General features: G+C 46.2%; 1 protein-coding gene across 5 annotated transcripts in view; it reads left to right on the plus strand.

Moving 5' to 3' along the window:
• LOC140393292 (metal transporter CNNM2-like) overlaps positions 1 to 16,014 on the plus strand; it is a 288,505-nt gene that overhangs the window by 239,786 nt on the left and 32,705 nt on the right. For 2 of the 5 annotated variants that reach the window (XM_072479591.1, XM_072479594.1), the window contains one exon: positions 5,194 to 5,256. The exons of 2 other annotated variants lie outside the window; for them this stretch is intronic. In XM_072479591.1, the coding sequence (XP_072335692.1) occupies positions 5,194 to 5,256 (63 nt within the window). Of the gene's footprint in view, positions 1 to 246; positions 1,755 to 5,193; positions 5,257 to 16,014 lie in introns of those variants that run through there. One more of the 5 variants, XM_072479593.1, reaches the window with a different exon arrangement.

Here is a 16,014-nt window from a genome sequence, read left to right on the forward strand (position 1 = left end):
TTGCCAACCACATGCTATTTACATCCTGAAACATTTGGATGGTAAATTGCGCAGTCTGCGAGACGGCTCGCACTGGTTCATTATTGGGAAGTGTGTCTTGTCCTAAAAATTTGATTTTTGAAAAAAAATGAGGGAGTCACACATAGTGACCAATTATAAAGGGAGTAATTGGCACTAAAGGACAGACACACTATCATACGAGATATTAAACAAAGATAGTTACAGACACTATGCTTGTTTCCACAGAATTCCAGAAGCTCCAGGACCGGAGAAGAGAAGAAAGAAAAGGAAAAAGAGCCATGAGGACTTCCTTCACGTGGATCAGCGTCATCTTTATGGACATTTGGTTGCGCGTGAACGCGAACCCCATGACTTCAAGCCCCCCAGCCGTTAATGTTTCACTTCCCCACAGTACCCAGAGCCCAGTCACCAGCGACACCACATCATCTTGGTGTGCCAGGTTTATAACCTGGTACTCCCTGTCCTATGTAATAGAAACCTTACTGGTATTAGCGATACTCTGCTGCATAGTGCAGACTATGCGTCTACGGATATATAGGATCAGATCCCCTATTTTCGGATACGACCAGACCCCCGACCCCCGCGATCTATAATAAAGAGCATTCACTTGCGTTTTATTGTAATAAAAAAATGTAAAGAACTGTTCATGAGCAAATTGTACGATCCTGAGCTTGACTGCCAAGCCAGGATGTATAAACTGCTATGATTTTGTTTGTATGGTTGAGGAAGGTAGAATGATGAAATGTTTAAGTGAGTGTCGTGTACTAAGAATAGTTAGAGGTTCCCAGTTTATTGTTTTGTAATGCATGTCCCTGTTTGACAGAGCGCCCTTAGAATTGTCAGATAAAAAATTTTTGCATAGCTATGGTCAGTGCAGAGGCCATGAAGGAAGTGCCTCCCCCCAGGTCAGGGAATGGAAAGCAACATAGTTATGTGATCCTTCACGCTTCGCGTTAGGATCACAAGGAAGGAATGTAGCCACTTAAAATGGCCAACTCCTGATTCAAAATGGCGAATGGCAAAGGCTGATGGGAAAGTCAGCCAACAAGACACAAATGAGCAGCTGCAGGTTGGCTATGTATTTACCTCTGGAAAGGCCAGACAAGATCGATACCAGCAACCATCAGCATAACAAAACACCAGCCATCTGCATACTAATGAGCAACCCTCGGGAACAATAAGCAACATTTAGACACACAAAGCAAAACCAGACTCTTCGGCGCCAGCAGAAGCCTACACAAAGGCAGGTGAACGACCACCTCAAGACCGCCCATCGATCAGGGAACCGCTCCAGCATTGGAGAAAATCGAACCAAGCGATTGGGACAAAGTCCAGTCACTTGGGACCAGGTACAGGATCCCCCCTGAAAGGCGGGAAGCCCCTGGGGACTATAAGAATTGAGCCCCAAGTTCAAGTCACTCGCTTCCACCGCTCTCTGCTCTTCTCCACCGCTTCTCCAGCTCTTCTCCACCGCTTCTCCAGCTCTTCAGCAGCTGGTCAGAACTGTAAGTCTTCCTTCAACGCTCGCTAGGAGATAAGCGCTCCTAGCTATCAATCTGTACCAACTTCGAATCCTGCAGGCTCAGAACTCGAACAAAAGGCCATTTGTTTCCCTGACCTGATGGGCCAGTTCCAAGTTAAGTATAGGCCTGTTGTAGAAGTAGCTTAGCCGCAGAATTTATGTATGAGTAGTGATTACCGTGTATAATAAATGTGCTTTGATTTAAATCTTATTAATCGGTGTATTGGATTATTGATCATTACTCGGACTTGAGCCACATGGCGGTATCATAAAGGTACCTGGCGACTCGAGCAAAGGTGATAAAACAGAGCAATTAAACTAAGGCAAAATTAGCAACAACACCCCCCCCAAATCATTTTTTGCAAAGGTTTCTTTGCATGTACCGCCTTTGCCAATGGTGTTTGCAGTTTATAATCTGGTTGATCAGTCAATATTTCATATTTATAATGTTTAGATTTTCGGACATACCTTGAAATTTCTTATTGACAAATTCCCCACCACGATTGGTCGGGCATTTTGTTGGTGTTCCTAATCCTTTTCCTCCCATTTTCCATGATCTTATCAACAATGACATTGGATTGGATTTATTTAGTCACGTGTACCGAGGTACAGTGAAAAGTATTGTTCTGTGTACAGTTCAGACAGATCATTCCATACGTGAAAAGAAAATACATACTGCAAACATAAAATACACAATGTAAATCCATAGACACAGGTATCAGGTGAAACATGCAGGAATGTAGTACTACTCAGTAGAGAAGATGTGTGAAGAGATCAGATCAGTCCATAAGAGGGTCGTTTAGGAGTCTGGTAACAGCGGGGAAGAAGCCGAAAAGCTGTTTTTGAATCAGTTAATGTATGTTCTCAAACTTTTGTATCTCCTGCCCGATGAAAGGAGTTGGAAGAGTGAATAAGTCAGATGGGAGGGGTCTTATGCTGCCCGCTTTCCCAAGGCAGCAGGAGGTATAGACGGAGTCAATGGATGGGAGGCAAGTTTGTGTGATGGACTGGTCTGTGTTCACGACTCTCTCTGGTTTCTTACGGAATCACAGTAAATAAGCTAAAATCGGTCGGTAATTTTGTTGATGTTCCTAATACTGTTCCTACCGTTTTCCGTGATCTTACCAATGATGGACCTTTTGTCTTTACTATGTATCACAGTGGATAGGCTAGATCTGGTAGCCATATCTATGAAGTGCAGTATGTAAATATCCCTATCCTTTTCCCAAACTTTCAAGTCCAGTGCCACTGCATCGTTTAGCTCCCTAGCTAATGGCAGGACGTGGTGATGTCTTGCAATATTGAATGCAGATTTTGCAATGAGCAGCGACTTGTTGAAGAAGATTATCATATCCTATATCAGGTGTTCCTGCATCTTGAAGTAGAGTCTTCAGTTTCTGAAGACTGGATGTGAAAATTGTCTGTCTAATTTCGAAATTATCTTCTTTTGTCTACCAAATTCTTATTCTCAATGGTTAACAAAACTTAATTAATCTATTGATGAGAAATCTCTGGCTTCCTTTGTGGTAGTCAGTAATGGCCTGATCGAATAAAATACAGATCCACATATTCTCCCAACACTATAGCTCGATCCTTCTTCGTATCTAGCATCATCTCCGAGAAGTTGTGAATGATGCTGAACATTATACAATCATCAACTAACATTCCCACCTCTGACCTTATGATGGAAGCATTGATGAAGCAGCTCAAAATTGTTGGGTTGAGGCACTACCCTGAGGAATTCCTGCAATGATGCCCTGAGATGATTGACCTCCAACCTCCGCAACCATTTTCCTTTTGGGTAGGTTTGACTCCAACCAGCGGAGAGTTCTCGACCTGATTCCCATTAACTTCCACTTTGCAAGGGCTGCTTGATACCACACTTGATGTCAAGGACAGTCACTCTCACCTCGCCTCTGGAGTTTAGCTCTTTTGTCCATATTTGATGCTTCATGGCTCTGGTAGAACCCAAACTGAGCATCAATAAGCAGGTTATTGCTATGCAAATACTGCTCGATCGTGTTGCTGATGACCCCTTCCATCACTTTACTGATGACAGAGAATAGACTAATGGGGTGATAATTGGCCAGGTTGGATTTGTCCTGCTTTTTGTGGACAATTACATGGGCAATTGTCCACATTACTGGGTAGATACCAATGTTGGAGCTGTACTGAAACAGCATGGTTAGGGAAGTGGCAAGTTCTGGAGCCCAATTCTTCAATGCTATTGCCTGAATATTGTCAGTGCCCATAGCCTTTGCAGTATCCAGTACCTTGTGCTGAGTCTTGACATCATATGGAGTGAATTGAGGTGGCTAAAGACTGGCTTCTGTGATGCTGGGGACTTACAGAGGAGGCACATCTGGCTGAAGATCGTTGCAAATGTTTCAGTCTTATCTTTTGCACTGATGTGTTGGGCTCCCCCATCATTGAGGATGGGGATATTTGTGAAACTTTGTCCTCCAGTGAGTTGTTTCATTGTCCACCACCATTCACGCCTGGATGTGGCAGGACTGCAGAGTTTAGATCTAGTCCGTTCATTGTGTAATTGCTTAGCTTTGTCTATTGCTTGCTGTTTATCCTGGTTGGCATGCAAATAGTCCTGTGTTGTAGCTTCACCAGATTGAGACCTCATTTTGCATATGTGTTGCTCCTGGAATGCCTTCCTGCACTCTTAATTGAACAATTGTTTAATCCCTTGACTTGGTGATGATAGGAGAGTGGGAGAAATGCCGAGCCATGAGGTTACAAATTGTGGCTGAGTCCAATTGATGGCCCCAGCACCTCATGGTTGCCCAGTATGACTTAGATCTGTTTGAAATCTACCCCATATAGCACAGTGGTAGTGCCACACAATATGATGAATTGTCAAATCAGTTTGTAGTGCAGCACCTGTGACCCAATTTTGAAACTAACACAAACTGCTAATCTCTGAAGATATTAAAAGAAAGTTAAATTCATAGGGACCAACCCTTAACTAAATGGAAGTGAAGCAACGGGATGGTATTGAGCAATATAGGTCAGAAAGATCCACAGGCTGATTCTTAGACTGTGTATACCCAGCTGATCTCAGATGGGCAATACTCTGGAAATGATGCTGAAATTCACAAGTAGGGAGATCTGTTTGAATTAGTTGTGATCCCATTCATGGTGGAGTAGCCTGTTGACGTTCACTGCTTGATCACCTGATGAAGGAGCTACGCTCCGAAAGTTAGTGATTCGAAATAAACCTGTTGAACTTTAACCTGGTGTTTTACTGTGGCTTTGCAAATGAAACATGCCATTTGGCTGAAAGAGTGCCTCTGAAATAGCACCCTGACAAAGAGGTCACTCTTTCAGGACAGTGGTGGAAACATTAGAAAATATTTTTTGAAAAACATTTATTCTCTTTAATTGGGAAATGGTGAGATGAATATTTTAACACTTGTATACTAAAACTTTCCAGAAAAGTGGGTATTACATGGTTTGAGTTTGAGATTTGTTATGGTGATATATTGTGTATAATCTATGATTTGATGATGCCAACTTTATGTACAAAGTCAGAGTTCTGAGTACCATAGTTATCGTACCTTAATTAATACTTGTCAAATATTTTTTCACTTACAATTTTTACTACTTTCTTTCTGTTTTTATTTTTTCTTCTCCTTTAGTTCCTTTGTCTCTGTCTCGTACCTTTGCTGTCAGCAGAACTGAGTCACTGGCTGGTTCACCAGGTAAATTTGTACAAATATGTTCTTACTGTGCTCATTAAAGCTGCAATTTTCACACAACTCAATACCAATTTATTGCAATATTAAATAGAAATCTTTTCAGTGTGCAAAATACAATTATTTCAAGGGTCCCATTGGAGCACCTATGTGATATAATGAATCTTAAAAGCTACAGTTTAATCATGGAATTCGCAGCCATACGTTAATCCATCGGCTTTTGGAATTATACCAACTTGTCCATGTTTTATATTGATTAAAACATGCACTGTGCATCTCAAATAATTGGTACTCGGAAGAGAAACACCTGCAATGGGCTGAAACTTTCCAGCTCTGTAGTGTGGATTTTGGCGGCAGTTTCAGAGGAAATTTGGAACAGTATGGTGGGTTGGTTTCCTCATACATACCTGAACGCTTTTCCCGGAGGCAGACTAGTGGGTTTGCTGACAACCCTCCCAAAAGTGGCGGGACTTTATTGAAAGATGGGAATGAGCTACTTATCTTCAGTTTTCCAGGCTGCTAATCATCTTTCCAATGTTGCACAGGTGTGTCAGGAGGCCAATAATGAATTGGAGGCAGCTTCACAGCAAGAGGTCCGTGCTGTAAGTGATTTGAGGGAAAATGTATTTGCTGGCAGTAATTCACAAAGCAAATCCACCTGCAGGCAGCAGGTATACCCTTGCAGCTACTATCGAGACTGACGTCTCCATTAATGCTTGCCCTGCTGTGAAAGCAGCCGTTTCTCTCCCACTGAAGCTGCCTCCATGATACTGCTGCCGTTTCTGCTGATGACCAGGCATTGTCCACACTGTGAAGGCAGCCAGCTGCCCTACCCAAGGGCCGTTCTGATTGGCCCTCCCAATGCTGGAAACTGGTCACCTTCCTTAATTGGATAGGTCCCCCGGAGCTTACTTGATTGGTCGTTTCTGGGAAGATTGTATCCATTATCCTGTCACAGACATTTATGAGTTCTCGACCTGGAATTCGTGCAGATATGGGGATCACAACCCACCCAGGAAAATTCAGCCCAGTGAAACTGAGGGATAATGAATGACATGTGGAAACATTGTGGATTTAGCTTGGAGACATGAGGAAAATTAGAGGGATCGATTGGCTTGAATCACATGTACAGAAGAAAGTGTTTTTTTAATTCTTTGGTCGCAAGACCTGAAATCTGAAGTGCTTTGGTGCCAAATTTTGTTAAAGTTCCTATGAAATGTCTTGGGGACATTATACTACATTTAAAGGCACAGTACAAAAGCAAGTTGTTTGTTGAAAGATTAGATGCGGTGATGAACTGCAACCAATTATTGTACTTTTAATACCAGGAATAAATTCACCAATACAACAGGGAGGATTCCTTGACCAACTGTTTGAGGTATCTTAACACTGGAACAATAACTTTCCCATCTCATAATTTAAGGATGTATTTATGCTGCCAATTTAGCAATAGTGAGAAATGTTTAACTGGCACCGTAAATATGGAGTCAAGAGCCTGGGCCTGACCTAACTCCAGAGTAATGTCATGATATGCAGACATGCAGATAATGATATACAGACAGGCAGCTAATGAACACACAGAACAGGACATGACCAATGAGCAGGCAGGACACTGAGGGGTGGTATCTCACTATAAAAGGCACAAGGCACTCACACTCCGCCTCTTTCCACTGATGAACATCTACAGAGTGCGTCAGGGTGTATTTACAGTATCACACATACAGCACGTGGCTAAGAACTAGTCTGGCTCAGTCAGACAGAGTACCACACTTAGGTTAGCAGAGAGTCAAACTCATAGAGAACTGTGCTAACTGTGCTACTGCTTCAATAAATCAGATTGAACTAACTTCAAGGTCTGGTGTATCTTTTGGTTAAAGCTGCATCCAGTTGCAGCCTGTGTTATCCCAGAGTACATAACATGACATGCTACCAGGTGACTGCTTAATCTCGGTGGTTTACCTCAGTCTGTTCCGTGACGACCAGCGAATGTATCCCGGCACCATGGAGAAGATTCAGGCTCCTCACCAGCTCAGGAGCTCCGGCAATCTCAGTGCCAACTGGCGGACATTCAAGCAAAAGTTTCTGCTGTACATCGAAGCTTAAGACCTCGTGGGTGCGTCTGATGCAAGGAAGATCGCGCTTCTCCTCTCAACAGTGGGTGATCAAGCCATCAAACTCTTCAACTCTTTTCACTTCATCGAAGGCCAGGACAAGACAAAGTTTCAGACCACCCTGGACAAGTTTCAAGTTTGACAGTCACTGTGAAGTGGACACGAATGAAATCTTCGAGCGCTACATATTCAAACAGCGTCTACAAGGTAAAGATGAATCTTTCAACTCCTTCTTAACTACCCTCCGCCTACTAGCGCTGTCCTGCAATTTTGGTGATATTGCTGACTCCATGATTAGAGACCAAATCGTTTTTGGGGTTCACTCTGATCCTCTGAGAGAGCAGCTACTGAAAATCAAGCATAAGACCCTGCCAGTCGCGATTGAAACATGCACAGTGTATGAGCATGCCAAAAATCACTATGCCCAGTACAAATTCACTGAAAATGAGATACCTGCCTCCCACGAGACAGAGTGTGCAGGCCAACTCCCGGATGCAGCGCCTCAGCATTGATGAAAGTGGCCATTTTGCATGCTTTTCCCGGGGCCCCATGCATGTGCGATGCGAACGGGATAACGAAGCGGCCGACACCCGCGCTGCACATGTGCAACGAAGCGCCAACGTCATGACGTGCTCGAACTGTGGCAACGCCCACTTAAAGAAACACTGCCCTGCAAGAGGCAGGCGATGTTTAAACTGCAGGAAGCCTGTACACTGTGCAGCCTTGTGCAGGTCTGCACCACCAGTCAAGGGCCAGTGTTGCCTTTTTTTACCTACTGTAAATAAGGCCGTCAATAAGGTTGCCCTTCTTTCTATGGATATCGATATTATATCGCTCAGAGTCGGCAGGTATCAAATGATACCACCACAAGGTTCAACCGGATATCGATCAAAGAGCCAAACACCAGTTAGTTAGTTCAAGATCAAGGGTACTTTATTTACACACACTATTAAGCATGCAACATAGACACTACTAGTTAAACTACACCTATCAACTATGACAACCTGTACTTAACTTCAGGCATCCGGCTTAGGTCAGAGGAACAGTGGCCTTTGTTCGAATCTGGATCTATCGGGTCTGTAGAAGTAACTGCTGCTCAGCTGGGCTCATCCGTCTGGTAGCGGGCGTTGAACTTGAACTTGCTTCTGGTGGTGCTGCAATTGGAAGTAGACGTTGCTGGAGCGCCAGGTCCAAGAGAGATCGATCGCATGACGGTTTCTCTCTTTATCCTTGGGGAGTTTTGCGCTCTTTTGGGTGGTCCTTCGATTTGGACCCCATTATTTGGGTAGTTTTTTTTTTAAAATATGTTTTATTGAAAATGTTTTCCCAAACAACAATTTTTCCCCTCTTACAAAGCAAACGCAACAATAACAATACAGAAATTTTTAACAATACATAAGTAACAAAACCCCATTACCTTTGAACTAAACTAACCCCCCCCTCCCCCCCCCCCCTTCCCCCTGGGTTGCTGCTGCAGGTCATCTGTCTTCCCTCTAACGTTCCCCAAGGTAGTCGAGAAATGGCTGCCACCGCCTGGTGAACCCTTGAGCCGATCCTCTCAGGGCAAACTTTATCTGCTCCAGTTTAATGAACCCCGCCATATCATTTACCCAGGCCTCCAGTCCGGGGGGTTTCGCCTCCTTCCACATGAGTAGGATCCTGCGCCGGGCTACTAGGGACGCAAAGGTCACATTGTCGGCCTCTTTCGCCTCCTGCACTCCCGGCTCTTCCGCAACTCCAAATAGAGCTAACCTCCAGCCTGGTTTGACCCAGGCCTTCACCACCCGCGAAATCACTCCCGTCACTCCCTTCCAATACCCTTCCAGTGCTGGGCACGCCCAAAACATATGTGCGTGGTTTGCCGGGCTCCCGCCACACCTCCCACATTTGTCCTCCACTCCAAAGAACCTGCTCAATCTTGCTCCCGTTATGTGTGCTCTATGTAGCACCTTAAATTGAATCAGGCTAAGCCTGGCGCATGAGGAAGAGGAATTTACCCTGCTTAGGGCATCAGCCCACATACCCTCCTCTATCTCCTCCCCTAGTTCTTCTTCCCACTTTCCTTTTAGTTCGCCCACCGACTCCTCCCCCTCTTCCCTCATCTCTCGGTAAATCTCTGACACCTTGCCCTCTCCGACCCACACCCCTGAAAGCACCCTGTCCTGTATCTCCTGTGTCGGGAGCAACGGAAATTCCCTCACCTGTTGTCTAGTAAACGCCCTCACCTGCATATATCTCAAGAAATTTCCCCGGGGCAACTTATACTTTTCCTCCAATGCTCCCAAGCTCGCAAAAGTCCCATCTATAAATAAATCTCCCACCCTCCTAATTCCCAACTGGTACCAGCTCTGAAATCCTCCATCCATTCTTCCTGAGGCGAACCTATGGTTGTTCCTGATTGGGGACCCCACCAGGGCTCCCCGCACCCCTCTCTGTCGCCTCCACTGTCCCCAGATATTCAATGTTGCCGCCACCACCGGGTTCGTGGTAAACGTTTTAGGTGAGATCGGTAGCGGCGCCGTCACCAGCGCCTCTAAACTCGTCCCTTTACAGGACTTTCTCTCCAGTCTTTTCCACGCCGCTCCCTCACCCTCCATCATCCATTTACGTATCATTACCACATTGGCGGCCCAATAGTAATCGCCCAAGTTCGATAGTGCCAATCCTCCTCTGTCCCTACTACGCTGAAGGAACCTATTTGGGTAGTTCTTGATCGCTGTATTGATTTGAGCCAATGAAGGGGCGGAGTATATATAAATGACGACACAAAGGTTGGTGAAATTGCGGATAGCGATGAGGACTGTCAGAGGATACAGCAGGATTTAGATTGTTTGGAGACTTGGGCGGAGAGATGGCAGATGGAGTTTGATCCGGACAAATGTGAGGTCATGCATTTTGGAAGGTCTAATGCAGTTAGGGAATATACAGTGAATGGTAGAACCCTCAAGAGTATTGAAAATCAGAGAGATCTAGGTGTACAGGTCACTGAAAGGGGCAACACAGGTGGAGAAGGTAGTCAAGAAGGCATACGGCATGCTTGCCTTCATTGGCCGGGGCATTGAGTATAAGAATTGGCAAGACATGTTGCAGCTGTATAGAACCTTAGTTAGGCCACACTTGGAGTATAGTGTTCAATTCTGGTCGCCACACTACCAGAAGGATGTGGAGGCTTTAGAGAGAGTGCAGAAGAGATTTACCAGAATGTTGCCTGGTATGGAGGGCTTTAGCTATGAGGAGCGGTTGAATAAACTCGGTTTGTTCTTACTGGAACGACGGAGGTTGAGGGGCGACAAAGATAGAGGTCTACAAAATTATGAGGGGCATAGACAAAGTGGATAGTCAGAGGCTTTTCCCCAGGGTAGAGGGGTCAATTATAGGGGGCATAGGTTTAAGGTGCGTGGGGCAAGGTTCAGAGTAGATGTACGAGGTAACTTTTGTTTACACAGAGGGTAGTGGGTGTCTGGAACTCGCTACCGGAGGAGGTGGTGGAAGCAGGGACGATAGTGACATTTAAGGGGTATCTTGACAAATACATGAATCGGATGGGAATAGAGGGATACGGACCCCGGAAGTGTAGAAGATTCTAGTTTTAGTTGGGCAGCATGGTCGGCACGGGCTTGGAGGGCCGAAGGGCCTGTTCCTGTGCTGTACTTTTCTTTGTTCTTTGTTTGTTCTTTGGGTGCCTTGATGGCTGGGCGTGTCCTAAGCGGTCATTGACCCTGTTGTTGATGCTTCCTGGGTACAGGGAGTGGCGCCGAAATGTCTGGGATTGTATCGGTTGCTCAAGTATCAGTCTTTTGTCTTACGGAAATGGGCCATCAAAATGCGAATCCGTTGGGGGATTCGATACTGTCTGGATTCTTCGCTCACAAATATACATTCAGGCTCTGTGCCTGCCTGAACCTTACATTGTCCATTTTTCCCGTTATGCTTTGCGACCGTCCATGTTTCTTATTGTAAGTGGCCATCCCAGATGGGCACACCAGCGCTCCCAATTCCAACGTCGGCACGTTCAAAGTGTGCAACAACGATTACAGGATTCTGATCCTGGCAGCACAACGGATCCAGAGCAAGAATGCCTGGACTCCGCCTACTGTGGGGGCATCATTACCAAATGTGAATATGCCACATCCAACTCATCACAAATTCAATCCATCCTCGCTGTGGATTCTGCGGACGAATGGCGTGCGGTGATGCAGGTCAACCACTGCTCCATCCAGTTTAAGCTGGACACAGGTGCTTCTGCCAACCACCTCACACAGGCAGATTTCAAACGCATCAAGAAGCCCCCCCAAGGTCCTTCCAGCAGCCTGCAGGCTCCTGGACTACAACGGAAATGCCATCACGGCACTAGGATCCTGCCATCTACTCGTCTCCAACCGGAGCACCCATGCACGGTTACGTTTTGAAATTGTCAAGCCAGACAGGGCATCCCTACTTGGCGTGCATGCCTGCAAGCAGCTGAACCTCGTGCAGCGGGTTTACACAACGACATCCTCCAATGTGGATCTTCAGGCCGGCATTGACGACATCCTCGCTCAGTAACCAGATGTGTTCGACGGGATGGACACGCTGCCATATCGATACAAGATTCTGTTACGACATGATGCCAAACCAGTGGTCCACGCACCACGCCGGGTCCCGGCTCCGCTGAGGGAGCGCCTGAAGGCACAGCTCAAGGATCTTCAGCAACAGGGCATAATTTCCAAGGTAACCGAACCGACTGACTGGGTCAGCTTGATGGTATGTGTTAGAAAGCCTTCAGGAGACCTGCGCATCTGCATTGATCCCAAGGATCTCAAGAATATAATGCGTGACCACTACCCCATCCCGGAGCGGGAGGAACTCACCAGTGAAATGGCACACACATGTTTTTTCACAAAGTTAGATGCGTCACATGGATTTTGACAAATCCAGCTGGATGAGTCCAGCAGAAGGCTCTGCACCTTCAACACACCTTTGGCAGACACTGCTATAATCGCATGCCATTTGGCATTGTCTCGGCATCGGAGATCTTCCATCGCATCATGGAGCAGATGATGGAGGGCATTGAAGGGGTTTGTGTGTACGTGGACAACATAATCATATGGTCCACGACCCCTGACGAGCATGTTTCCCGTCTCCAGCAGGTATTCCACCGTGTCCATGCCAATGGCCTGAAGCTGAACAGGTCCAAATGTTGCTTTGGCATGTCGACACTCAAGTTCCTAGGTGACCAGATCTCTCAGCAGGGCGTGCGCCCGGACACAGACAAGGTCACGGCCATCGAAGCCATGAAGTTCCCTGAAGACAAGAAGGTGGTGTTGTGCTTCCTGGGCATGGTCAATTTTTTGGACAAGTTCATCCAAACCTGGCCTCACACACCACGGCCCTACGAAACGTGGTGAAAAAGTATACTGTCTTTGAGTGGAAGACAGCACATCAGGCAGAGTGGATGGAGCTGAAAGCCAAGCTCACCACTGCACCTGTCTTGGCATTTTTCGACCCAGATAGGGAGACGAATAGCTCGACAATTGCGAGCCAGGATGGCATCGGTGCAGTGCTGCTTCAACGCGATGACACTTCATCCTGGGCACCGTCAGCCGACGCATCAAGGGCCATGACGCCCACCGAAACAAGGTATGCGCAAATAGAGAAGGAATGCCTGGGTCTTCTCACTGGCATTCTCAAGTTTCATGACTATGTCTACGGCCTGCCGACCTTCAATGTCGAGACAGATCATAGGCCTCTGGTCCACATTATCCACAAGGACCTGAACAACATGATGCCTCGGTTGCAGCGCCGCATCCTCAAACTCAGAAAGTACAACTTTGACTTAGTGTACACGCCTGGCAAGGAGCTCATCATCGCTGATTCATTGTCCGCTCCATCACATTGCCTAGTGAACTGCTGGAAATCATCCGGCAGATTGAATCACTAGTGCAGTTGTGTGCAAGCACCCTCCTGGCATCTGATGAGAAGGTGGTTCGTATCCGCGAGGAGACAGCCAAAGACCCCCTCTTGCAGCGTGTCATGCACCACCTCGCCAATGGCTGGCAGAAAGGGCAGTGCCCTCAATTTTACAATGTAAAGGACGACCTGATGGTGATTGATGGTATCCTCCTCAAGCTGGACCGGATTGTCATTCCACTCAGTCTCCAGAGCTTGGTGCTCCGCCAAATCCATGAGGGACACCTGGGCGTCGAGAAGGGCAGACGCAGAGCCAGGCAGGCTGTCTACTGGCCCGTTATTAGCCAGGACATCTCGAACATGGTCCTCAACTGTGCGACCTGTCAATGCTTCCAGCCAGCGCAGGTCAAGGAGACGCTCCAGCAGCATGAAATTGAGACCCCCCCCCCGTGGTCCAAGGTTGGCATCGACCTCTTTCGTGCGAATGGTCGTGACTACGTGTTGATTATTGACTATTTCTCCAATTACCCTGAAGTCGTTAGGCTCTCAGACCTCACATCTCGGACCGTCATCAAGGCCTGTAAGGAGACGTTTTCCAGGCATGGTATCCCACTCACTGTCATGATTGACAATGGCCCATGCTTCAACAGCCACGAGTGGTCTATGTTTGTCAAGTCATACCGTTTCAAACATCACTTCCAGCCCACACTATCCGCAGTTGAATGGGAAGGTTGAAAAAGGGATGCACATTGTGAAACAGCTCATCTGCAAGGCCGCAAATTCTGCTTCTGACATCTACCTCGTGCTGCTTGCGTACAGGGCAACCCCATTGTCCACTGGCATGTCGCCGGCTCAACTCCTGATGAACAGGGACCTGTGGACGACACTTCTAGCCATACACTTGCCCAACCTGCAGCAGCTCCGAAACCAGCAAAAGCAGGGCTGTGATGCTCATGCCACTGATTTGCCCGTGTTATCCCCAGCAGACACTGTCAGGATCAAGATACTGGATGGTGGCTGGTCTGCTCCAGCTGTCGTTGTTCGACAGGCTGTGCCCCGCTCTTATGTTGTACGTATGGTTCTGTTGTGCGACGGAATAGACGGGCACTGTGCAAAGTTGCCTGCCCAGAACCGCTTTCTTCTCCATTTCCGTCCGTTGTTTTGCCACCTCCTGATACCCCGAACTACAAGGCCACTAGTCAGGCTTCCATTCCGCCTGTCGCCCCCACCACCACCTCTCCGGTGGTCGACAAGAATCAGACACAAGCCCCAAAGACTGGACTTATGAACATTTGTTTTGTTTGCAATGTTCTGTTTTCTCACATTAGACAGCTGTCTTCACATGTCAATACGTTCACATATGCTACCGCTTGTAAATATGTTAATATATGCCACCACATGCAAGTACGTTCCCCTATGCCAACAAAACATTTTTTAAAAAGGGGAGATGTCATAATATGCAGACATGCAGATAATGATATACAGACAGGCACATACAGGCAGCTAATGAACACAGAGAACAGGACGTGATCAATGAGAAGGCAGGACACTCAGGGGTGGTATCTCACTATAAAAGGCACGAGGCACTCACACTCCGCCTCTTTCCACTGATGAACATCTACAGAGTGAGTCAGGGTGTATGTACAGTATCACACCTCCAGCATGTGGCTAAGAGCTAGTCTGGTTCAGTCAGACAGAGTAACCACATTTCGGTTAGCAGAGAGTCGAACTCATAGAGAATTGTGCTACTGGTTCAATAAATCAGATTGAACTAACTTCAAGGTCTGGAGTATCTTTTGGTTAAAGCTATATCCAGTTGCAGCCTGTATTATCCCAGAGTACATAACACATCAAGTAAAATATAGTTTGCTTCCTGGAGATGGTCGTCTCATTGTTTCCTTTTGACAACACAAAGCATGTAAGTTCTGTGCAATGTTAAATCTGGTTTACAAAATGTTCAAATGGCTTGTTGGATTCCCAGGCACTTTGTAAACTGACCTAGTGTTAATGGAAATGTTGTGATTCAGCTATAGATCTACCATAATTGTATCAAAGCATATGCACAACTCTCTTAGGGACTAGATTTATGTTTCTAATCCCCCGACCTGCAAGCATGAATCATCTCCATTGAGCTGATGCATCCACATCTACTCCTTTGTGTAAAAGTATCTTCTCGGGCAACACTTTTTCCAGAGATTAGTTTTCTGCAAAATTTGAAATCTGAAATACACTGAAGTATACTCTCTTTGCCAGGGCTGCTGACTATGCTCGTCCTCCATGCTTAACCATCAACCTTGCATAATTTATTGCAAAGTAAAATTTTAAAATGGTGTAGTAGTCCTACAAGTGGCAGTGTTCTTATTTGATTGTTGAGGTTCAACTGTTTGGTAATCTTCCCATTTAGAGTTTGTACAACATAGCAACAAGAGGAGGCCATTTTACATGACCCCCAACCCCCCCCCACCCCCAACCTGTTTTGGATCTGGTTCGTTCAATAGAGTTGAAACAACTGTGTTTCTCCAAACACACTGGCTAGTATTTTTGGAGACTAAGTTTAAGGGACCATTATGGAATTCAAAATAAACCATCTGGCCATGAAGATAATTTCTATCGCAATCTCCAGGTTTGCCCGTATGTCAGACATGACCTCCCCTTGACAAAGCTGTGCTGACTCAGTCCTATTTTATCATGCACGTCCAAGTACTCCGCAATTTCATCTTTACTAATGGACTCTAAAATCTTACCAATGACCGAAGTCAGGCTA

This window comes from Scyliorhinus torazame, chromosome 16, assembly GCF_047496885.1.
Source record: "Scyliorhinus torazame isolate Kashiwa2021f chromosome 16, sScyTor2.1, whole genome shotgun sequence".
Lineage (NCBI taxonomy): Eukaryota > Metazoa > Chordata > Chondrichthyes > Carcharhiniformes > Scyliorhinidae > Scyliorhinus > Scyliorhinus torazame.